The 23,471-nt window shown below is 41.1% G+C and overlaps 1 protein-coding gene across 2 annotated transcripts; it reads left to right on the forward strand.

Moving 5' to 3' along the window:
* Positions 1-547: 547 nt before the first annotated feature.
* Positions 548-23,467, forward strand: dennd4a (DENN/MADD domain containing 4A). 2 transcript variants are annotated; one of them, XM_005470681.2, is made up of 30 exons: positions 548-788; positions 5,135-5,466; positions 5,629-5,875; positions 5,979-6,048; positions 6,177-6,346; positions 7,128-7,366; positions 7,488-7,554; positions 7,648-7,706; positions 7,831-7,975; positions 8,117-8,292; positions 8,566-8,666; positions 9,395-9,613; positions 10,081-10,226; positions 10,690-10,710; positions 12,028-12,161; positions 12,504-12,636; positions 12,833-13,039; positions 13,142-13,270; positions 13,378-13,522; positions 14,948-15,070; positions 16,512-16,619; positions 17,435-18,219; positions 18,315-18,534; positions 19,151-19,242; positions 19,346-19,521; positions 19,771-20,182; positions 20,487-20,604; positions 20,905-21,067; positions 21,168-21,232; positions 21,688-23,467. In XM_005470681.2, the coding sequence occupies exons 2-30, from the start codon at positions 5,156-5,158 to the stop codon at positions 21,822-21,824; spliced, it is 5,118 nt and encodes a 1,705-aa protein (XP_005470738.1). In that variant the 5' UTR covers positions 548-788; positions 5,135-5,155; the 3' UTR covers positions 21,825-23,467. The 2 variants fall into 2 exon arrangements, with proteins under 2 accessions (XP_005470738.1, XP_003440369.1); XM_003440321.3 differs by lacking the exon at positions 10,690-10,710.
* Positions 23,468-23,471: the final 4 nt, after the last annotated feature.

Consider the following 23,471-nt stretch of genomic DNA (forward strand, 5'->3'; position numbering starts at 1 on the left):
AGTGGGAGGTTGTGGGCCTGAGCGGTGTAGATGAATACAATTAAATCCTGGAAAACTGTGTCACTCAGTAGATTTAAATAAAACTAGGTGTAGCTCATCAAAAGTTCCCAGAATTTATGATTCATGTTTGTATTCAGGAAGTTTTACAGAGCTATCAAATGAAAAGAAAAACAGTTTTAATCTTATTACGGTGATATAAATAAGTTGCAAAAGTAAATTACTTGACTTGCTTTTTGAAGTTATACTGTAATATTTTTATCAGATAAGTTTTTTATGTTAGCTCAATAATAAGAATAAGAATAAGAAGAAAGTAAAGTACGTTTTTATTTATATAGCTCCTTTCAAGATAAATATAACAAAATCATTCGCGACAAAATACGACTACTACAACTTATGACAATAATAATACTCTTTCGGTGTGATAGCGCTTTCGGAAGTTGTGTAGTTCCGTATAAACCTGTATCGCCAAATGTTTCTTCAGAACCACAGACGTTTTTCTTCTGTCACACTACTGTCATCAGTGACGTCAGTCAGGGTTGTAATCGGTCACGTGAACAGCGCAGGTCTGGATAAAGCGCTGCTCGGGAATACACCATCTATTCTGCTCGGTCCAACCCTCTGTGAATGATTTTTTATTATTTTATACATTATAATATACGTGTAGGTAATTTTTAAAAAAAATCTGAAGAAGAAAACTGTAAGAAATAAACATTTATCATCAACGGGAACCTGGGTTTTATTTTCAGCGTGTACTCATATTCGACTGATCATCTTTCATTCGTCGTGATGTGAGTAGATTCTTCTTTTATCGAATATCTCAAAAAAAAAGAAAAATACAAGCGACCCTCGCACACGTAGTTTCTGTGCTTATAGTAATTTTTGTGTTATTTTTATTTTTTTAATATTAGAAGTCTGAGATCCCATTTTTGTAGCTTTATGTTTGTGTACGTTATACACTGAAGGCTAATTTTAATGTTGGATTGCTGCTTGGAACAATTAGCGGCAAATATGTCATATCACTGTCCAAGAGCTTCATGCAATGCAAGCTCAGTTTAATTCTTTGCGGTGAGCATCGGTTTCTGTGTGAGATTTTCTGTGTATACACTGCGCCCATTGGTTACAATGAAGTCATATGGAGGCTTATTCCATTGCCTCCCGTGTCGGTGCTCCATAAGATGGCCTCTTTAGATGTGGGCATATGAGAAACCCCCTTTATTTTTATGGTCGCTGTAGCCAGTTGTATTTTTTTATTTATCTATTTATTTAATTTTAACCATTTACTTTATGGTTAACCCAGTAGTCCTTTTGCACGTGCGGTTCAAGCTTAACCTACAAAGCTCTTCTGCGTTCTCCTATTTTCAGCACCACCTTAGAGTCCTTCATGTTTCTGCTCTGTTTATCTTGGGCGTGTGTGGTTTCCTCATCTAGCGGCCAGGGCTCCCCCCCTGTCCAGCATAAGGAATGCAAATGGCTGATGAGGGTGAGGGTTGTCTTCATGGCTAAAGGGGAACAGATGCTTAGTGAAATGTTGTGGTGGTTCCCTCCCTGATCCCACTGCCCATCCTCCCTGCCCCCCTGCTGTTAGCACAGCCCTCTAATCCCTCCACAGCCCTGCAAGGACTGTCCAGCAGCCACTGCCTCTGTCTCTTGGGCCATAATTACAACAACACACAAGCAGAAGTCAGAAAGAGGGAGGATCGATTTTTCAAAGTTTAATGTCTACCTTCTGAAAAAAAGAAGAAGAAAAAAAACAGGTTATTGGCAAGAAATATCAAAAGAGACTGGGGATAAATAATCAGTCATGTTGCTTCAGATGAAATATAAGCTCATTATAATTTACGAATTGGCTGGCTCAACCAGCATTTAAAAATATCTTTTATTGCAAACAAAATCATGTTTGGTATTTAGAGGTTATGTCATTTGCAGAGCTTTGGCAGTTGGGACCTCTAAAATGTGAAGCAGTGCATTTTAGTTTATAGCTATAACCAGAGCGTGCTACATACAAATCCTACAAATGTGAAAAGAATGTTTAAAATGATGCGAAAATTTTATAGGAGTGATGCAAGTTTTAAAAACCCATCTTAGAACATGTTTTAGAACATAAGAAGATACACAGAAAGGTGTGATGCTCTCAGATACCATGAAAAGAAATGATTAGGTATGAGGATTCTTGAGAGGGTAATGTCAGGAACATTGTGGCACAAGTGGTTAACAAATTACTGCAAAACGGACGGTTGGCGGTGACTCATGCAAACAATAGTGGATGCGAATAGGGAAGTGGGTTTGCTTGCAGTAAGAGGAAATCCGCCGTGTCCTTATTTGTCCTGTTTTTAGGAAATGCAGTGACTGAAGCGATTGCAGTTTCTGTGGAGACTGTGACTTGCTCACTTCCAGTGTTTAGCAAACTCGAGACTGCCTAGAATAAGTGAGATAATACGAGAACATTTCAAAATTAAATTTCAGTCAAAATATTTGTGATGGAGTCAGTTTGATTTATGTGTTGGGGGTTTTTTGTCACTAGAACATGCACTTAATGATTGATGGGATGAACAATCACATACATGGAAGTGGATGATACAGGCCAGTAACCAATCTGTTTTACCATAGTCGTGTCTGTGGTATTAAATATGATATCACACTGATAAAAAATAGAAAGCATTTCCAGATAAAAGGGAAACACTGTGGGCAGGCATGTTTACTAAGAGTGTTTGTTTCCTCTTCCACAATCACATGGAAAAAAACATCAATTCACATAAACAGATAAAAGAGATTAATGTGGCCGATTCTCCATCTGGTAAAACATGTTTCTCAGACACATTGGTCCAGGCAAAGCCAATTAATCTACAGCATTCTGATTAAAGGAAACCAAAAACCGTGTATCATCACAGGAGTGAGAAATGTTCAACCTTCTGTTCTCTGCTCAGTTTTAATGTTGTTGCTATGGAGAGGATTAGATATAATTTTAGGCCTCTACTTCCTGTCGAGGGGGAGGAATAGACGCAGTAATGTCGTGGTGGTTGGAGCAGGAGATTACATCTATATTTAATCCAGAACCTTTTGAGTATTATATGACACATCTGTCCAGCTTTCAGCTGTCAGCATTTGTGCAATACCTACCAGCAGCAGGTATGTGCTGTAAGTGTTGCGTGCGCTCAAAGAACAGGTGGATCAGCTGAACAGAATTATTGTGGCCTTCGGCTTGTTAGGTCATTAGATAAAATGGATTCGGCACTGGATTACAAAGGATTTTGTGCCGCATGAACAGCTGGCGATATTATAAAAGATGTGACACACAAATTTCTGCTTAGAAATTCTGGGACAGGAAAGAAAGTGGTAAAAGGATAGCTTCTAGCTTTTCCAGCAGCCTTATTTTGGGTCAAAGTCTACAAACATTTGAACTGGTTTTAAACAGATTTCACCTGTAATTATATTTCATGACTTTGATTGTTCATTTGATTAAAGGGGAAGGACTTATTTTCTAAAATAGTTAGAACCTATTTAGAAAAAAAGACCAAAATTAACTATCATGTAGATGTCTAACAATATAAATTACCTAACATGGGAAAAGAAGCCATCACATTCTGCCAGTCAAGTAAGTAAGATTTACTTACTTATATAGAAAGATAATGTGAGTAGTTCATTGAAAAGTAGAACCGCAGCAGCAACATAAAAACAAGACCAGTTAGGCAATAAAATAAATATACATCAGCGTTTTTCAGAATAACCTTTTTTGAGAACCTGCGTAAACTGTAGAGGAACAAATGCTAAGTTGTATAATGCATAAGTGGTGGTGTTATGAATGCATACATATTTTTCCCTAAAATAAAACTGAGTGTTCAAGGAGATCAGAAAACAAGAAAACGTTTTGCTCTTTACACGCTGAGTCATCACGCATAACCATACGGCTCAGCACAAATAACTGCGAAAAACCATCGACTACTGATGGCAAATTGGACAAAAACAATGTCGACTGAAAGACTGTTAGGATGTGAGGAACCTGGTGGTGATGAGTCATCATTTCAAAAACAAGCTTATGAAAGAGTGGACTGATCTTTACTGGTAAATTATTTAAAAGGTCTTGTGATTGAAAGTGAAAGCCAGTCAGATACCAAATTCTAAATCTTGTTCAGTAAACAACTGAATCTCTTGTCATCGCTCAACATGCTGCAGTTTCTTGCTTCTACAAATGATCTTTGTTTTTTCCATGCTCTTGTGTTAGGAGTTAGTTTTGCACTCTGAGCCTGTAAGCAGTGCTTAGCTGTCTGTACCATCACGCAGCCACAGGGAGGAACAACACACAGGACTATTAGATTTAAGTCCTAAGTAGATGAGATATGGCCATAGCTCCTTGTGTGCCAAGGTTCCTAACAGTGACACATCCATCACAAAGGAGTGAGACAACTTTATGCTACCTCCCACATACGCCAGTGGGGAAAATAATAGGCAGCTGTTTATCAGTTTGCTAGTGTGTGTGGACGAACTGCTGAGAGAGATAAACCAGGCTCTTCAACTGAAGCACAATAAGCTGGCCCAGCACTTAGAGGGCTTCCAGGGCTCCATGCTTTGTGATAAAGCCATAACAAGCTAATTCACTGGCGCGCCCTCTATTCCTTTCATTTTCATGACGTTTTTGAGCCCAAAATAAATGCTGTCTGAATATTACCGCCGTAAAAACCCAGAAAAAGCTGCTTGCTGTGCAACAACACACCCTCTCTTCACTTCTGAGTGCTCACTTACAGTTCAATTCCAGTTTCCACATGCGCCTTTTTTCTTTTTTCTCTACAGAGGCATGTGTTCTGTTTTACATAACCAGCCATGGCATATAGCAAGGTCACTGGTCGCAAGCCCTCCCATATTTCTCAGTGAAATATGATGTTTTTGCAGCAAGGAATGTATTTTAAGTGCTTCCATGTGCTCTCATTATGTGCTATTTCTTTGGTATGGTATGCAATTTAATGCAGTGCAGGAGAAGTGTACATTTTACTGGCTGCATTTTGCCTCTTTTTTCAAATCTAGTACAACAGCTAATACAGAGTAAGGAAATTTAAGGGTGATCCAGTGTATAGAGTACACTTTGTTGATAAAAATGTATAATTGACACCCCCCATGCACCTTCCCCTTCTCTATTTTGCAGCCGACAGTGTGGGAATGGGAAATGATGGAGGATAAAGGGCCTCGTGTAGCAGACTACTTTGTGGTTGCTGGCCTCACCGACTCATCCAAGCCTCTGGAGGAGGATCTACACTTTGATGATGCTGGTCCCAAATCTGTGAAACCCAAAGCCCCTATCACAGATGTTGCTGTCGTGATACGCTCTCTGGGAGAAGAGGTACCCCCGGGCTTCACCTGTGTGGAAACTACCCCCTCAGGCCTTTCTGCAGAGCTCAATGGAGCCAGTCTAAGGGGCCCACAGATCTTCTTGTGCTTTAAGCGAGGCAGAGATAAGCCTCCACTGACAGATCTCGGGTAAGAAGTAATCCTCACTTACTGACCTTTTACTCACCCAGCAGCACTAATAACTCCTCCGCTTAGGGTCACTGTAATCTGCTGTAATGCACATCCTCCAGTCTGAAGTCTTGATCAGTTTTCAAAAATATAAAAAGTCACCAACACCGTCCGATATTTCAGGGTTCTGTATGAGTGGAAAGAGAAGCTCAAACCCGGGTGTCACATCGTTCAGACCACACCCTCAGGCCGCCCTGCAAACATCAGCAGCTCGTCCTCCCAACGCATCTACATCACCTACCGCCGTGCACCAAAGAGCCAGCCACACACCTCATTGGCTGTCACCGATGTCTGCGTTATCATCCCCGCCAAAGGGGAAACGCCCCCTCACACCTTCTGCAAGGTGGACAAGAACCTCAACAGCAGCATGGTGGGATAGAGCTCTGAAAAATAATCACTTAAACCTAGTGTGTCTGCCCGCACAGCACAGATTGTTGCTGATATGTGATGGACTTTCTTTCTCCGTATTTCAGTGGGGATCCTCGGTCTACCTTTGTTACAAGAAGTCTCTGGCTAAAGCAAACACAATCGCATACAAAGCAGGTAAACTGTGCAGAGTTTGTAGCAGTGAAAAGAAAAAGGAAGTTTAGTCATGGATTTGTGTCAGTCATTATCAGTATTTTATAACATAAAGAATATGTTTAATATTTCTTGCATGTGTTTGTGCCCAGGTCTTTTGTGTAGGTACCCTGAAGAGGACTATGAGTCCTTTCCACTGCCAGAGTCAGTGCCTATGTTCTGCCTGCCCATGGGCGCAATGATCGAGTGCTGGCCTGCACACACCAAACACTCCCTGCCTGTTTTTTCCACGTTTGTACTAACGGGAGCCTCTGGAGAAAAGGTAAAAATCACCTTTGTACGTAGTTGCTTTTTTGTATTTTTTTCTTTTACTTGTTATTTTGTGTACTCACCTACTGCAGTGGCCAGAAAAACACTTCTCCATTCAGCTTATGGCCATTTCGGTGAGATCATCACCAATTAATGATTCCCCTACAATACCACACATACAAAATATCTCCCTTAATTGCTTCATTTCAGCTAGCATCTCTATCTTTAGCTCCACCTCTGTCTCTCACTGAGAATTAGGATCCCTTATGGATTAGACTGTTTATGAAGTGCAGCTGTATTTCTAAGAATACCAGACAATCTTAATCAACTTCTGAACTCCGACTGGAATCAAAAATGGTCTAAAGGCTGTGTTTGGAATACCAAAAGCCTGTTAGCCTCTGAAAGCACTGCAGCATGAAAGATTTTTTTTTTATTGTGTGTCTGTGTGTAGCTCATCTTTTGAATAATGGATGGCTCATGCACCACTTGGGCTGATGTGCAAGTTTTAAATGCTGAATGCTTCAGTGTTTACTGCTTCTTGCCTGCAACCTCTAGTCTGCAGGCTAGTCTCATGGCACTTTAGGCTAGGAATGACTCGTGTATTTATTTGGGAGAAGGAACTTCAAAGGGCTGATTTATTATGTTGAAAATTCTCTTGTGAAGCCGCCACAACATGCTCAATGAATCTGTTTCTCAAGGGACTTGTAGCTACTGTTGGGTTTGCATTAGGATAACAAGCGTGCACATCCTTGTGGACGTATTGTGCAATTATCTTGGGGGCCCTTTGTGTGCAGGTGTACGGAGCAGCTATCCAGTTCTATGAGCCTTACCCAGAGGAGAACTTGTCTGAGCGTCAGCGCTCACAGCTCGGCCTGCCAAGCTCTGATCTCAGACCTGATGAGACCAGAAATGTTTACAGCAACAAGAGCATCTGCTTGCTCTCCCACTGGCCCTTCTTCCAGTCCTTCAGGAGCTTTCTCACCTTCCTCTACCGATACTCCATCTCTGGGCCACATTCCCTGCCTATTGAAAAGTTAGCAACTTTTACAGATTTTATCCCTCTCAAATCAGAAATTTTAGCTCACAGCCTGAGAATTCATACAAAAGTAAGAAGTGTTACAACTTTACTAACTGAATTGATTTTTTACTCACAGGCACATCTCTCACTTCATGCAAAATGTGCCGTTTCCCTCCACTCAGAGACCGCGCATCCTAGTCCAGGTGAGTTTATGAGAAATCACTTCAACTTTGTACGGGTGGGTTCTTTTTTAAATTCGCTCTAACTCACTAAAACTTTTTGTGTGTCTTCCGCAGCTGTCTCCACATGACAGCCTGATGCTGAGCCAACCTGTGTCCTCTCCACTCCCACTCAGGTAAAGATAACAGTACATTTCAGAATTAAGACAGCTTGCATTTTTTGCAATCCTAATCTGAAAACTTGTGGGGTTTTTGGTTTTTTGTGTTTTTTTTAAATTGCTGTGTATTTTTGTGTGGTAGTGGGGGAAGCCTCTCCACATTGCTCCTGAATCTGGGCCCCAAAAATGCTGCCACTCTGCTCGTGTTGGCTGTCACAGAGCACAAGATCCTGGTTCATTCCCTGCGCCCAGCTGTACTCACCAGTGTAACAGAGGCCCTTGTGTCTGTAAGTATTGTCTTTTTTAATCCTCTTTTTTTCCTGGCAGTAGCACTGAAAAGAGGGTCTTTCATGGGACCATAAAAGTCTTTTGTTGCTTCATTGTATATATTGTTTATAGTGATTAATTTTACTTATGCTCCCTTTCAGATGATTTTTCCCTTCCACTGGCCATGTCCGTACATCCCTCTGTGCCCGCTGGCTCTGGCAGATGTTCTTAGTGCACCATGCCCTTTCATAGTGGGCGTGGACTCCCGGTACTTTGATCTTTACGTCCCCCCGGCTGACATCACTTGTGTGGATCTGGACACCAACACCATCTCCCAGTAAGTGACCTCTGACTGCAACCAGTCTGTGCTACTAGATGGCCACCTTCAACTCAACTCTTATGTAATAATAAGAGGTGGAATGTGAAGTATTTTTACTGTACAGAAAAAAAAACATGTTTGGATCCCACTGGTCTCCCACATCAATTCAAAAGGTATTCTGTGAAGGGATGAAGCTGTCAGTGCAGATATCAGTGAATCCTCCCTCCCTCATATCTTTTTGGTTTCCTAACTGTCCTCCCGTGTAACAGCAACCATCTGTTGTGCTTTCAGAAAAGATGACAAGAAGGCTCTAACGTGGAAAATCTTGCCCAGGAGAGCCTGCAAGCATCTTCTCAATACTCTGAATAAGCTCTATCAGCAGCTCATTGAGGGTAAGTCCAGTCTGATGCTGTGTCATCCTCTAAGTGGTTTCATGAATAATTTTGGTTGCTTAGGCTACATGAGTCTGTTGAGTCAGCCTGTACGGGCAGCTTTACAGGAAGACTGACAGGAAGCACTCACTGTTCCATTAAAATATAGTGCAATGATTAGTTCATTTATAGAAGAGCATGTGGACCATGTATCATTTGCCATTTATGGTATTTAAACTGATCCTCACCCCGCTTCTTATATGGTATTCTTTCATTGGTCATTTATTCAGATTATTTTTTTATTATTCTATTCTATTTCTATTCAATTAAAAAATCTTTAATTTATGCAGAAATGAACTGTTATGTCCTGTCTCTTGTAAAATCTAGATCTTCGCTGTGATGTTTGAACAACATTACATCATGAATCCTGGTCTAGACAGGAACAATTTGCTTGTGACATCATGCCAAGTGGTCTGTTTTTGCTAGCTTTATACCTGTTGGCCAGTCGGTCTCTACATCTCTTTTAACCAGGACTGCTGTGAAAATCAGAGTATTATACATAATTTGACTTTGACAGTCTCGCTTTTACTCCAGTCTTGAGTGCTGTACTTAAGTCTTCTTTCATTGTGGAGAAAGTGTGTGGTCTGTGGTGATAATAATACTGGTGTCTGGATAAATGACCGGTTATTTGCTATCAGGTGGTTTATGCGCGTATGGATTGTAAAACATCAGCTGTTGTGTGCCCTCAGGTGGTCATTTAAACCATGAAGATGTGCAGATGGATCACACAGTGACCGACTGTGAGCTTGAAAGTGGAAAAAGCCTGCACACACTAGAGCTCGAGATCCAGGAGGCCTTCCTGCGCTTCATGGCTGCCATCCTGCGAGGCTACCGTTCCTATCTGTTACCCATCACCCAAGCCCCGTCCGAGAAAACCACTGATGCCAGCTCCCTCTTTGACATCCAAGGTATGTGTCACTCTCAGCCAGTAATATTCTCCATAGTAAGTCACGGCAAACCATGCTGACAGGTCACGGCTCCCCTCCCTCTGTGATTCAGTGCTGTAGTAAGTCGGGGGGGTTAAGGTCTGAATGCTGCGAAGTTGGCCTCAAATCAGAGCTGTAATGACTGTTGTGATTTATCTTAAGCCTCAGTGGAAATTAGGGTTGGATGACAAGTCAGAGAGGCCACTGCGATTAATAGCACAATGTCCCTGCACATCTGTGTGCTATTATGTAAGAGGAGCAGTGGAGAACAAATTGTTTCATAACACAGCATTTATTTTGCGGAAATGTTGGTTACGGCTGCATCTTGACCCCATAAATATTTTGTAAGGGCTTGACAAGTAAATGCAATGATTTAGAATCAGGAGACGGATATGAATTCCCCACTTTTTAAGATTTTCAATAAATAATTTCGTTTTCTTTTTTTACAGGCTTCTTGAAGAGCAGAGACCGCTCCCATCAGAGGTTTTACTCCCTCATGACCAAGACTCAAATGTTCAGTCGTTTCATAGAAGAGTGCTCCTTTGTCAGTGATAAAGATGCCAGCCTGGCCTTCTTTGATGAGTGTGTTGATAAGGTGAGGTTTACAGCTAATCTTTATTATGGATTTTCCGTGTCAGAGACGATCCATCAAAATCATTCTGCTGCGTAGGAACAAACGCTCTTTGAGCAATATTTAGTCTGGCCTCTGACTGCTGGCAGAAATTCTCTAAAAAAAAAAGCAGAAACATTTAGAGGAACAATTAATCACGCACTGTCCTCTAAATTAAGACCTTTTTTGGACTTTATTTAATTTTTCGAAAAGAATGAAAAAGCAATTAACAGGAAGTAAAAGCAATACACAAAAAGTAATTAGTATTTAAACATATCTCTTGGGCCTCTTTGTAAGATCAGCTCTAAGCTTTTTCATCAACTTTATTGTCTGCTTCTTTTTAAAGATGTTTTCTGTCTTCTTTTTGCTTCTTCTGCTGTTCTGATTTTCTGCCTTCTTGTCATTTCTTTCTTCTCCTTTGCTTGTCGTTACGGTCCCTGCCTAACAGTTATTTTCCAGTGGAGGAAAGGTAAGTTACTCAATCCTATGCTGCTGTTTAAATAAAATATTTTTAACATTTCCCCACATTGATCCCAATCAAAGGATTTCATTATATACATTATATTTATGTGCACTTATTTCGAATAAATCAAGGTGGTGTAATGGAGGGCTGGAAAGAAAATGTCTTTAATGTGATGACGTGCATTAGATGTCAGAAATCTGCATTATCCTTTTTGTTGTTGAAATCCCGTGGGAGGTGCTGATTATTAGTTTGTGCTAATTCTTTGTAGACTTGACAGATTTTATGAACACAAACTGTCAACTTGTTTTGTCACACCCTCGCACAAAAACGATAAAACATCCGCCTCCTCTGTGTGTGCGTGTACGTGTGTGTGTGTGCTAGTACACTTGTGCAATCAGGAAGTCACATTTACATCCTGCTTGAAGAGTTTGAACTGTATTAATGGTCATTGTGGTTATTATTGAGAAGTGGAAGCCTGGATTCATACAGCGTCACTGCTGCTGAGGTTGACAACAAATGCGTGATTGAGAAAGAGCTCTCGGGTGTAAGAGGAAGGGCAACAAGCAGAGAAACACAGAGCAGAATTGAAGTGAGGGCAAACAGGTCAGTGAGGGTCCGGTGACTGAATCATCCACTCAACTGAGTGGAACAAACCCTGTAATTCAGTACACCGGGGAACTATTCAGCCGCTGCCATAATATTAACGTTTTTGTGAAACTCATCCCCGAGATAAGCTGGTAATCGATTCAGACAAGCCAAGTGAGTGCACATCAGCTCAGTAGGCTTTTTATAATGTCCCAGGAAACTATTCAGAGCTGATTTTCTTTAAAAAAAAGGAGCATGTATGCTTTTGCTCGGCTTCTCTTTGTTCCTGCTGTTGTTCTCAGAAAGGCATGCTGGCATGCAGGCAGGCTTTGAAAGCTTCTCTCCAGACAGCAGATAAGTCCATTTGGAGCTGAAGCAAATGTGGCAGTTAAGTATCAAGTAGTGCTGCCAAAGCTGTGCAGTTAAATGGTTTCATGTCCCTAGAGTAACATGGCATCAATTTTGTCCAGGTCACTGCAGCCTAGATTAATTCGGTCTTGGAGAATTCACGGGATCAAGCCTTCGGTAGTGCCCTGTAGTTAACTGGAAATGGAGCAAAAGCCATATTTCTGATGCAGGCCGGTTCATTACTGACATCTTTGTGTCCTCACTGACCCTGATATCTGATAGGATCTGAGAGCCTCCAGAAAGCTGTAGCGCTTGTAGATTTGTGTTTAGAGAAGAGCTAAAAGGAAAGATGAAGACAGCTGCTGAATTTGTGTTTCTCTTGCAAACCAGATGGACAGTGAGCGACCAGAGGATGCCAGACTGATCGAACTGGATGAATCGCACCGCAGCGAGCACACAGTCTACATCAACCCTCCAGAGCTGCCTCCTCCATCGCAGGGAGAGGAGCATCCTCTGTGCTATAGGTACCACACTGCAGATGAATCTCTAAATGAGAGATGCAAGACAGGGGGTTTCTTTTTTTAAAACTCTGCCTTGTATGCTTGAGCAGCACTTTTCACTGACACTGGGTGCTGCTCCCAAAGGACAGACTCATAAACTGCCTCTGTTGTTAGACTTTGTCACTGCCACAGGGCTGTGTGGTTATTTTGAGCTGAAACACATTACTTTTGGATTCTTATATTGGTGCTTCAGGGAAGAACAAAACTATTGCAGGAATAACTCAGCTTGCTAGCATTTATGGGGAATCAATGTCTATTTTTAGCTCATGTAACTTTATATAAGGGAGTATATGTTTCTTTCTGCAGCTACTCTGGATTTCCTGTGCTGAATGCTGAGCTTCTGGAGCCTTTGGAGGGAGCAAGTCCTTCATCGACAGGCATAGCCTCACGCCACAGCAGTCCAGCCAGCCCCACAGCCATCTTCAGACGCTCTAAACAGGTCCTTAAGAATCTTCATGTCAATTTGGTTTCTTTCATGAACAAAGATAAACCTAAATATGTTCAAGTTAATGTCACATATACTCCTGTACCTATTCTCCATAATCATGTGTAAGGATATGAATGTGAATCCAAAATGCAAATCTGGTTGCTAATAGACAATGAATCACATTTACATCTGATCTTTTTCATCTTAGGAGATCAAATCAGCTCAAAGGATGGCCAAAACCTATTCATCTATGCCTCAGATGTGGTCCAAGTGTCTGCTTCGCCACTGCTACGGCCTGTGGTTTATCTGCTTGCCAGGATTTGTTGGCAACTGCCACTCCAAGGTGCGAGCGCTGCGTACAGCTTATGATGTGCTGAGGAAAATGCAGGACAAAAAGCTGCAGGCTCCAGATGAGGTAGGAAACTGCTCTGGATAAGAAAACAATACAGATCTGCCGATATGATTCAGAGAAGACGACGCTGCACATTTTCAGTGTTAACGTGTTTTTTTCTCCAAGGTTTGTTACCGTGTGCTGCTGCAGCTGTGTGGACAGTACAGCCAGCCAGTCTTGGCTGTGAGGGTGCTGTTTGAGATGAAGAAGGCTGGAGTTCAACCCAATGCTATCACATATGGGTACTATAACAAGGTGCGTGCTGTCAGTCATTAACAATACAACTAAGAAAATGTAAGCAATTTGCATATTGGATTGAGATGGGAGCTTAAATCTTAAAATATGTTGTATTTCTTCTCCAGGCGGTATTGGAGAGCACCTGGCCATCAACCACCAGGGGAGGATACTTTCTCTGGGGAAAGCTGAGGAACGTGCTCCTTGGTGTGCTCCAGTTCAAGCAAGCAGGAAGGAAACAACAGAATTCACAAAGAGATCCTCATCTTTCAGGTAAGAAAAATTAAATTCCTGACTATGTGACCGTCTGTAACTGATAACACCCACTTACATATATTTTGGTGAAAAAACAAAACAAAACATACAGATATTTTTTCATTCAACTACAGCACTTCCACAAACATCTGGCCAAACATCTTGTATAGAGCAGTAATTCTCTGTGAATGCTTTCCTGGGTGGTTACATAGATCACACACATCATATCCTTGCCTCTAGTGAAAACTACTTTTTCCTCTTGTAAATAAAAAGCATGGATCAATCTTGCCTTGTATTAGCGGTTCAGGCTGGAGGGTATGTGGGCTATTTTCTTGAGCCCATTAGTAACATCTGAGTGTTATCTAAACACCACAGCTCACCTGAGTATTGGTGCTGACCATCTTCATCCTTTTATGATCACAGTGTACCAATTTTCTGATGGATGCTTCTAGCAGGATAACACGCTGTGTCACAAATCATCTCAAACTGCTTTCTTGAACATGACAGTGAGTTCACTGTATTCAAATGGCAGCCACAGTCACCAAATCTCCATCCAACAGAGCACTATTGGGATCCAGTGGAATGGGAGATTCTTATCATGGATGTGTAGCCAACAAATCTGCAGCAACTGTGTGATACTATCATGTCAAAAACATCTCTGAGGAATGCTTCCTTAGAAATCCAATTAAGGCAGTTCTGTAGTCAAAAGTAGAAGTAGTAGTGACTGACTTACACCCGATCCCAGTGAGGCTCTAAGATGTTTTGGACTGCATTAAATTTACAGAAAATTACTCCTGACTTCATTGATGGTGTATTTTCTTCTTGGTTACTGTAATTGATTTATGAATTCATGCGACGTAGTCTGATCCTGGTTCCCTACCTTGCTTTTTTTTTTAATGAAACCTTTTAAACAAAGTGAAGAGGTTTTCCTCCCTGGCAGTCAAAGTATACAGATTCCTTTTGATCTCAGTCTCAAATTCCAACAACAACCCGCAGAGACCCTCATTACCATGATGACATATTGAGTGATAGGCTTTAATGAAAAAGTAATGCTTTACACCACTTCATACGACATTTTTCCCAGCTGCACATATTTTAACTTAACGTTTTAAACGTTTAAATTCCCAAAATAAAAACACGATCACATTAAGTGCATCTTCAGTCTTGAGCGAAATTCAAGTTACATTACACTTTAATGCGATTTGTTCACTTTTCTTCACTTTGAGGTAAAATAGATAAATCTTTCAGCGCTGGTTGATGCTGTGGCAATCAGAACATTCCTGCATTTGCCACAGATGATAATGATTGCAACACAGTTCAGTGAGGATTTATACATTGCTCATGTATAGTGTGAGTGCAGCTCTGGTTTCATAATCCTGTTGGTAGTCTGTCAGTTGTGAAGCCTCTCTCATCCCCTTTCTCTCTGCTCTTATCTCCCTTTAGACGGCAGCGATCTAGACACAGTCAGCCATGGCAGTTTGGACAGCGCTAATGACTCTGCTGAGCGCACCTCCATCGACACCGACTTCACTAAAATGGACTCCAGTGATGATGGATTTAGTACAGGTAGAGAGATACTGCCCTATGTCGTTCTCATTCCATCTATTTTACGTTCAGCCTTTTACTTTTCCTCATGTCTCTCTGATTTATGGGATGTGATTGAATTAACTGCCTTAAAAGTGGCAGAACATCATGAATCGCAAACCTTAATTATTCATTCACACTGACTTTCTGTCAGTCATTTTACACAAACTAATATATGAAAGACTCCAGTATTAAGGTCTGATAAAAGTTTCACCCTTTTCACTGTTGGTTTTTCCCATATCTGATGTACTTGATTTATATCAGAGGGACGTTTTTGTTGTTTATTTTGATATTATGGAATTATGCCAGGTAATCAGAGCGAAAATCTCTTTAGTGGTTGTGTCGTGTCTTGTTTTTTCCTCTGTGGTTAGATGCTAGGGATGGTGAAGTGCAAGGATCAAGGATAGTTTGATCCCTGATCATTTACTTAATGGTGTGAAAGCAATAGGGGAGAAAAGGGGATGTGTAGTCAAAGGCACTTTGCTAAATACATAGATGTACAATATGTGTGCTGCATGTGCCGTGTTATAGGTACCTTTCAGCATGTAAGCAAATAACAGGTGATACCTTTTGTTATTTATTTACATTTTATATCCTTTTTGTTCAGCTTGCCCACCCTGGGCTGGTGGTAGGGTCCATTCATAAGAGAAAGAAAGTGTAATGTAGATGGAGATGTGGTAGCAGTTTGTTGTGTAGCTGCTTTCTTACTCTTGCTTAAAGACCATTTTTTAAAATATAACTTTTAAAACCTTCTGCTGCTTTTAAATCAGCCCAGTCAAAAGCATAAATAAATACATATAATAAATCTTTGAATTATGCATTAAAGGCAAATTACATTCAAATTGCATTTTAAGTGATTGGGGAAAATGCAAATGTAAAAGCCAAGAAACAAGCACTTACATAAAGTCTGCTCTGTAATATGTGGTGGTGGGGAAAATTGTATTATGTTGGATAGCGTTAGGTAGGCATGTTTCTTTTGTCAGCTAACATCTTCGCAGCTAAGACAAATACCAAAGCTCAAAAGACCAGTGCTTTTGCGCTAACAATATCATCTGGCACAACTTGTCTCATCAAACTACTGAAAGTGAACAAATTCTTTGAAAATACTCCAAGCACAGTGGAGAAGGTTTGTACTGTCTCCTGCTATTTGACCTTGTGAATTTAATGAAGGTTTTATAAAAAATATTCTGTTCCTTTTCTGGTGCCCCTGCTTTTCTATTCTTGGAGTTTTGCGTGCTTCACGCTGAAGGGAATGTCACAAAGCTCTTGTAAACAACAACTCTCTGATCAGTTGTCTCATATAAAGCTTCCATGGAGACTAATAGGAACAAATTCTAATTCGCTCGAGGAAGAAACAAAACACCAGTGAGAGGACATTTAAAAAGTAAGCCTCAGCGGAGTGATTTCTCCTTATCTTTTTCAGGTGAACAGTCAGACCAAGGCTATGATTCCTTGTCTAAGGAGGAAGAGAGATTGTGCAGCAGAGAGAGTGATGGCACAGCCCTGGTGGAAGACAAAGGAGTCAAGACAAGTGAGTTATGGATTGCTTTTATCTCTAATCTTTGACACTGGGGGACCATTTCTGCAAAAGTGACTCACAGCTCACTGCAAAATGGATGCTTTGCCTTTAAAAGCTGGGGGTATCACATTTGGCTGTGGGTGTAATATGTTTTTTTTTTCTTGTCCATTCGCTGTTAAATTTAGGTGTTTCTCATTTTTAAAAAAACAATCTGCTGATGGATAAACGTGTTATGTAAGCAGATGACTTTTGCCTTGAATTTTGTTGCAAATCATGACATGCAGTGTCTGACTTTGTGTTGTTTTTCTAGTTTTTCAGTCTTCATAATCAGTAGTCCTCTGTAATTGGTGTGGCATTTTATCAGAGCCTTAATAACTTATTGCTTTTGGCTTAAATGCAATACAGCTGTATTGTAAGATAAACACATATCCCTTAAGGAACCGCAGAGCTGCCAGTTTCCCTTCCTCCTCGTCCCTGCAGCACCTTCATGTTGGCATGAACAGTAGAACACCAGCAACAATTCATTCAAATCTAACAGGATTTGTTATTTTAGAATAATGCAAGAGCACAATACTGCCACAGATTTCAGTGGACTAGCCAAAAACGCACAAATATGCCTTTTAGTGTTCATTCTCAATCTATATGTTGTTTAAAACTGCAGCGTTTGATGTGGAGGTTCCATTCTTTCTACCAGCACCTCCAAATCAAAACATGCTAACACAGCAATGTTTTATTTATAAAGCAGACTCTCAAGAAGTCGTTTTATTACTGCATATAACCACTATGTACCGTTCAGCTGAATGTTTTCAAATGTGTTTTTGTCACAGGCGGTGGCCTCAGGCTGGCTTCCAGTTCATCTAGTGACACTCTTCTGAGTGGAGCTTTGCCAAAGACAGAGAGGCCAAATTCTCTGGACTTGTCTGGTGGACAGGGAACTCTGAGGCTCAGTGTCCCCATTCTAAGTACATCAAAGCAGCTTCAACTTGCTTCTGACAGACTGCATGAAGTAGAGGAAGAGGTCACAGAGACTGATAAACAGAAACACCCAGTGGAGAGGGCCGCAATGCCCTGCAATGCCGGGACAGTGAGGAGGACAGGTATTGAGATGGGATTTGATCCCCTGTCGCTGATGGCAACAGCGACTGTACCGGAGTGTGACCAGGACAGCAGCGCATCCAACTCTCGGCGCAACCTGGCCGAGGAGATTGAAATGTACATGAATAATGGCAACAGCCCCTTGAGCAGCCGTACGCCCAGTATGGACCTACAGAACCCCTCAAGCCCTTTGTTCCGCTCAGCCTCTTCTCCCCACTCCTCCCCACAATCCTCAACCCTAGTTCGATCCACTACACACCTCCCACTGCCTGCCAAAACAAAGGAGAGGCTGAGGCAGTCACCATCTCTTCCTCTTGGTATTTGTAACAAAGACAGGCCTCCCTCTTTGGTTTCACCGTCATCACCCACTCCTTCCACTTCATCGTTCTCCATGGAAACACTGTTCACCCCAACTCTCGACATCTTCAAGAGCAGCGTCATATCAGCAGGAAAGGGCGTGGCTGAGAAAGCTAGTCGCCTCTACTCCCGTTTGTCCTCTCAAACTTCACTAACACAGGTTAGAATTTTTTTAACATATAAATAATTCTTGCATATTTGGGATTACTGGCTCTAGGATGAAATCTAGTTACAGTTCTTTTTTGCCCCCTGCAGGATGCAAACTGTGACCGCATGAGTGTGTCCTCACTGACCTCAGGAGAGGCCGATTGCTTCTCGCTGCTTGATAATGACTCCTGTCTAGATCCAGATGGATTTACATCCCCACAGCATGGTAGCGTGTCCCGAGTCAGGAGAAGCCCCGTTGGGCATCATCATACTAACCTGGGCAGCCCTGGCACCCCAAACAGAGTGTTCAGACACAACTCCTTTTCTGGTTCGTTCCACATCTTTTAATAAATATTGTTGTAGTGAAGCTTTTATTTTCTTTTTTTACATTGTTATTTTACAAAGTTACTAATACTTACACTGGATGATCAACAGAGTCAATTAAATCAGTTCCATTTCCTGCTAAAAGCAGCTCTAATCTAAAAAACTCATGGCTTAAAGCTTTGTTGTTACAAGCTCATTATAACTGCAGCATTGTGCTGGTTTGCATGAAAACACTTCTTGGCAGTCTAAATTTAGAGTAAGAGTAGGGCTCAGTGATGGAAAGAGTTGGGTGTTGTTCTATTGGAAAGTAGGCCAGCAGGCGTGAGGGATGATGCAGTGTGTAGGTTTTTCTGCACCCAGCCACAGGCCCTATGCTAAACAAAAACACTTCACCATGTACACGTGCATGCACAATCACGTGCACACACGCAGAGACACAGACTCACCAAACCTGCGGCACAAATACAAACACTCATTGCAGACTTTAATGAAGTAATTGCTGCTTTGTTTCAGCTGGGCACTTTTTCTTAGTCTCATCCAGACATTTAAAGCTTTGACAGCTGTGTTCAGTCTTGGCTTTGCCTTCTGTGTCTGATTGTATAATCCTCCACTGTATCCAGGTGGTTTGGCACTTCCCTCCAAAACTCCTCACACTCCAGATTCCTCCCCCGACACCGGCCGCTTCCAACCCACTCCCAATTACACCGTAGAGGTAAGGCACCAGCACATAACAATGCCCAGTCCAACTCTTGTCTGTAGGCTCGCTCAGGCAGTGTGATCGTATTTCTCTCTGAACCTGACGCTTTCTTTTATAGGTGTTGATGTCTAGCTGTTCACTTTGTAAGACATGTGACTGTCTGGTGTATGATGAGGAGATAATGGCAGGATGGACGGCAAATGACTCAAACCTCAACAGCACTTGTCCTTTCTGCGGAACAGCCTTCTTGCCTTTTCTCAATGTGGAAATCAAAGATCTGAGACCGCACAGCAGGTAAAATTTACACAGCACACTATGCTTACAAAGAGAGCACAAACACTTTGAATAATTAATCGGGAGTTACCATCAATTTGGGCTATTTTCAGTTACAACATTGTGCTAGATTGTCTTTTTCTATAGTATCTTGCTGGTTGTCTGGAACACTGTTTTTTTTACAAAGAGCACTGAGGCACACAGACACAGACAAAACATCTTTTATCCCCGTGGCCCATTTAAACAGATCCACTCTCTGTCTCTCATCAGGTCGTCTAAGAAAAGCAATCCTGTTAAAGAGGAGGATACATCCCTGCCACCCAATCCCGAGGAAAAAATCTCCACAACAGACGGTGCAGCTGAGTCATCTGCAGCTCCTGCACAGAAGCGGGAGAGCAGTGGGGGTGCTGGCCGAGTCCCAGCCTCATCCTCGTCCTCCTCCTCCTCCTGCTCCTCTGCTTCTGCTCCTGTAACAGTGCCCTACTTGAGCCCTCTGGTTCTGTGGAAGGAGCTGGAGAGCCTGTTGGTGAATGAGGGCGACCAGGCAATCTCCTCCCCAAGCGTTGTTGACCAACATCCCATTGTCTTCTGGAACCTTGTTTGGTACTTCAGAAGGCTCGACCTGCCGAGTAACCTGCCAGCTCTTATCCTGGGCTCCCAACACTGTAGCCATGAAGACCAGGTAAATATGACAGCCTGTCACTCACGCAGAATACTTTAATGATGTCATCCCGTGTGCCATCAGCAACTACAAAAGTAAATCTTGTAGTTCATTAGCTTAGCCAAGGGCTAAGGCAAGCAGAAACAGTTAGTACCAACTGGCACTTCTAAAGCTCAGAAAATTAATTGGGACTTTGGGACTCCTAGTCTTGTTTTTAAAAATCAAAACTGTCAAAACATAATGCATGAAACCATAACACGACTTGTGCCTACAGAGGACAATGCAATAACGAATTCATCTTTTTAATGTATTTTATCCCCTTCAGACTCCTCAGATGCTGTCATCGGAGGACAGCAAGCAGGTTCTCGTGAGGATTATGTGGGACAATTTGAAGTTGCACCAAGACAAAGTTCAGCCCTGCTACGTCCTGTGGAACACCCACTGTAAGTTAATACAATGTTTACTTTCACAGACTATAGTGCAATAAATTAGAAAAGGTGATATTAGGCTACCTTCAGAAAATTATTTTCCTGTTAAGGTTAGATATTTACATGCAAATGAAACAATGCATATTAACAACTAGTAGATCATGCATAATTCAGCTCAGGAAACCTATTAATCAAGTCATCTTATCAGTGCGCCACGCTTTCAGACTTCGTTTCTTCATTTCTCTCGTCTGTTAATGAGAGATGGAGATGAATGAACCTTTGATCGCAGTGATTTTAATCTCTCCCTCTTCGCAGGTGCCAACTCGCTGGTTCGCTCCGGGTTATGTGAAGAAGGCCAACTCTTCACTGTGGAGCTCCTGCAGGGTTTTGTGAGGAGCATTAAGAAGAGTGATGTGCATCAGCCCATGAGCCAGATCATTCAGCTGTTGGGGCCTGAGTTAGGTTTTAAAAGACAGAGGTAAGTAAATAAAGAGGTGTGTGATGAGTAAAATTACACCGGCAAAATCACATGAATGGAAAATCTAATTGTTTTTCTTTTCCTTTCTCTCCCAAAAAAGGAGTCTCTATAGAGATTTATTGTTCCTTGCTCTGGTGGCTTTGGGGAAGAACAACATTAATATCAGTAAGTTCAGAGCACGGATATTTTAGTTTTTAGTTATTCTAGCAGGACTGGAAATGTCAGTCCACTGCTTTTGTCCAAATGTATAATAATGACTCTTGATGGCTTTAATGATGCCCTGACATTTTGTGTAACTCCATCAGGTGTTTTTTCTTCTTCTTTTTTTCACATATCCTGTACAAAGTTTGGTGTAAACAGCCATCTTAGACGCAATACACTAGCCTCATTTGTACTCTGTACAAAGTATAAGATTAAAGTGTTTGAATATATCCACATAACACAGTTTTAGTACCACCTTACATAATCCAAAGCATTTCTTTGTCCATCTACAACAGAACTGCTAGCTAGAAGACTGCAGATTCTTCTGCTGATATTCTCAAATGCCTGCTGTTTGTGAAAGATTTAATATAAAGAAAGCGTGCTGACAGATTCTTAACTTACCATTATCTCTCCTGCAGGTGCTTTCGATCGCGAGTACAAGCTGGCATACGATCGCCTCACTCCCAACCTGGTTAAACTAACACACAACTGTGACCGGCCCCCTGGAGCAGGGGTCATGGAGTGTAGGAGGACATTTGGAGAGCCTGGTTTGTGAACCTCTTGTCCCCCCTTCTGTCGCTTTTTTTCCTCCCTCCAACCACAGTCACTGCTGCTGTTGTTGTTTTTTTGTTTGTTTGTTTTTCAAACTGCTCTTCAGACTCAGGACCAGCTCATCTGACTGGAGCTTTAAGCTCTTGTAAGCACAATGGGACTTATAATGCAACTGCCATGAGTTTCTTGAAAACTGTCAGAGCTGAGAGGCATGAAGTGACAGGCCTTGTGTTTGTAAATACTTTGAAGATATTTTCTGTATAAATGTTTGCACAGTTATTACACGGTCTACTTTATGCCTCTGTTACTGTTGAAGCTGTGAATAAGTAGATACAAGTAAGTGTAAGTTCACCTCGTCGAAATTCCTCAGTGGTCCTGGTGACCTTGTTAAGACTGTTGTTGACTGTGTGTACTTTTAGACATTCATGTTTTTACAAAGCACTTTGATAAGATGAGCACTTGCCATTTGTTCTCATTTACATGGGGCTGTGTCTCTGCCACGCACACCTTAGTCATGGTTCTGTCTGAAATTTCCACAGGTTCAAGTTTGTAAAGGCAAATCACTTCCTCTTCATGTACACCTCATAAAGCAGACAGGATAAACTCATATACTGAAATACACTAAACTAGGTTGTAACCTCATAAAATTATAAACCACAAAATTGTTTCCGATTCAAGAATGGAGCCAGTTAATTTATATGCACAATGTTTATTTGTTTTTGTACAATGTACCAAAAGATCCCAAAAGGGAATAGTATATAATTCATTAATTTACAGTTTGGTTTTTTTTTTAGGCAATATCTTTTTTTAAAGTGATGATTAAAAATTTTGTGTTAAATGTGACTTTGCAAGGATGGATTTCCTTAAAAACAGTACAATCAATCAAAAGGAGATAAATGTTTTCTGTCAACATTTTCTTTTATAAAGACTTTGAGTCACACTAATGAATTCATAATAATGTACAGAGCATTTGACTCTAGAATTTTGTATATTTTCTTTTTGTCTTCAATGTATGGTGTCGATGTTTTAGATATTCGGACAACAGTGCACTGTTTAGTGTGACATACAGAGTATTGATGGATGTTTTACCCACTTATACTAACCGGTCTTGGAACAGACGGTAGTGCAGGCTTATTTGCACTGAGAATATTTAAAGATATATAGACGTCAAAGGCGTTTCTTTGACTTGAAAAACAGCTCCGACCTGCCCTCATTCAGAAAATCACTTTAAAACATAAGTGTGACAATTCACTCTTTCAAGATCAACTGACAAAAACCTGGAGTGATGCAGCTCCACAGCTTATTGCTGGACTTCGCAGTAACTGATGATACAATGCTGGATTATATAAGTCTGTGTGCTTGAAAAAAAACACCAATCTCACAGCTTGTAGATTAGTATTTTAGCCAACTTGTAAAAACAAAAAAGTCTGGGTAAAAAACAAAACACTGAATGACCAAAACATAATTTTATGTCTATGTGTTGTTTACACTAAGTGTCAATTTTAACAATGTTTCCAATGTATTATTTATCATTTGTAACACAGATACTGATTTGTATGATTTTTACATTAAAAAAAAAGAAATGAAATTTCTTCCTTAGGTGGATCTATAGTTTGACTTCATTTATGAATAAAGACATTTATTCTATGGA

The sequence above is a fragment of the Oreochromis niloticus genome, linkage group LG7 (assembly GCF_001858045.2).
Source record: "Oreochromis niloticus isolate F11D_XX linkage group LG7, O_niloticus_UMD_NMBU, whole genome shotgun sequence".
Lineage (NCBI taxonomy): Eukaryota > Metazoa > Chordata > Actinopteri > Cichliformes > Cichlidae > Oreochromis > Oreochromis niloticus.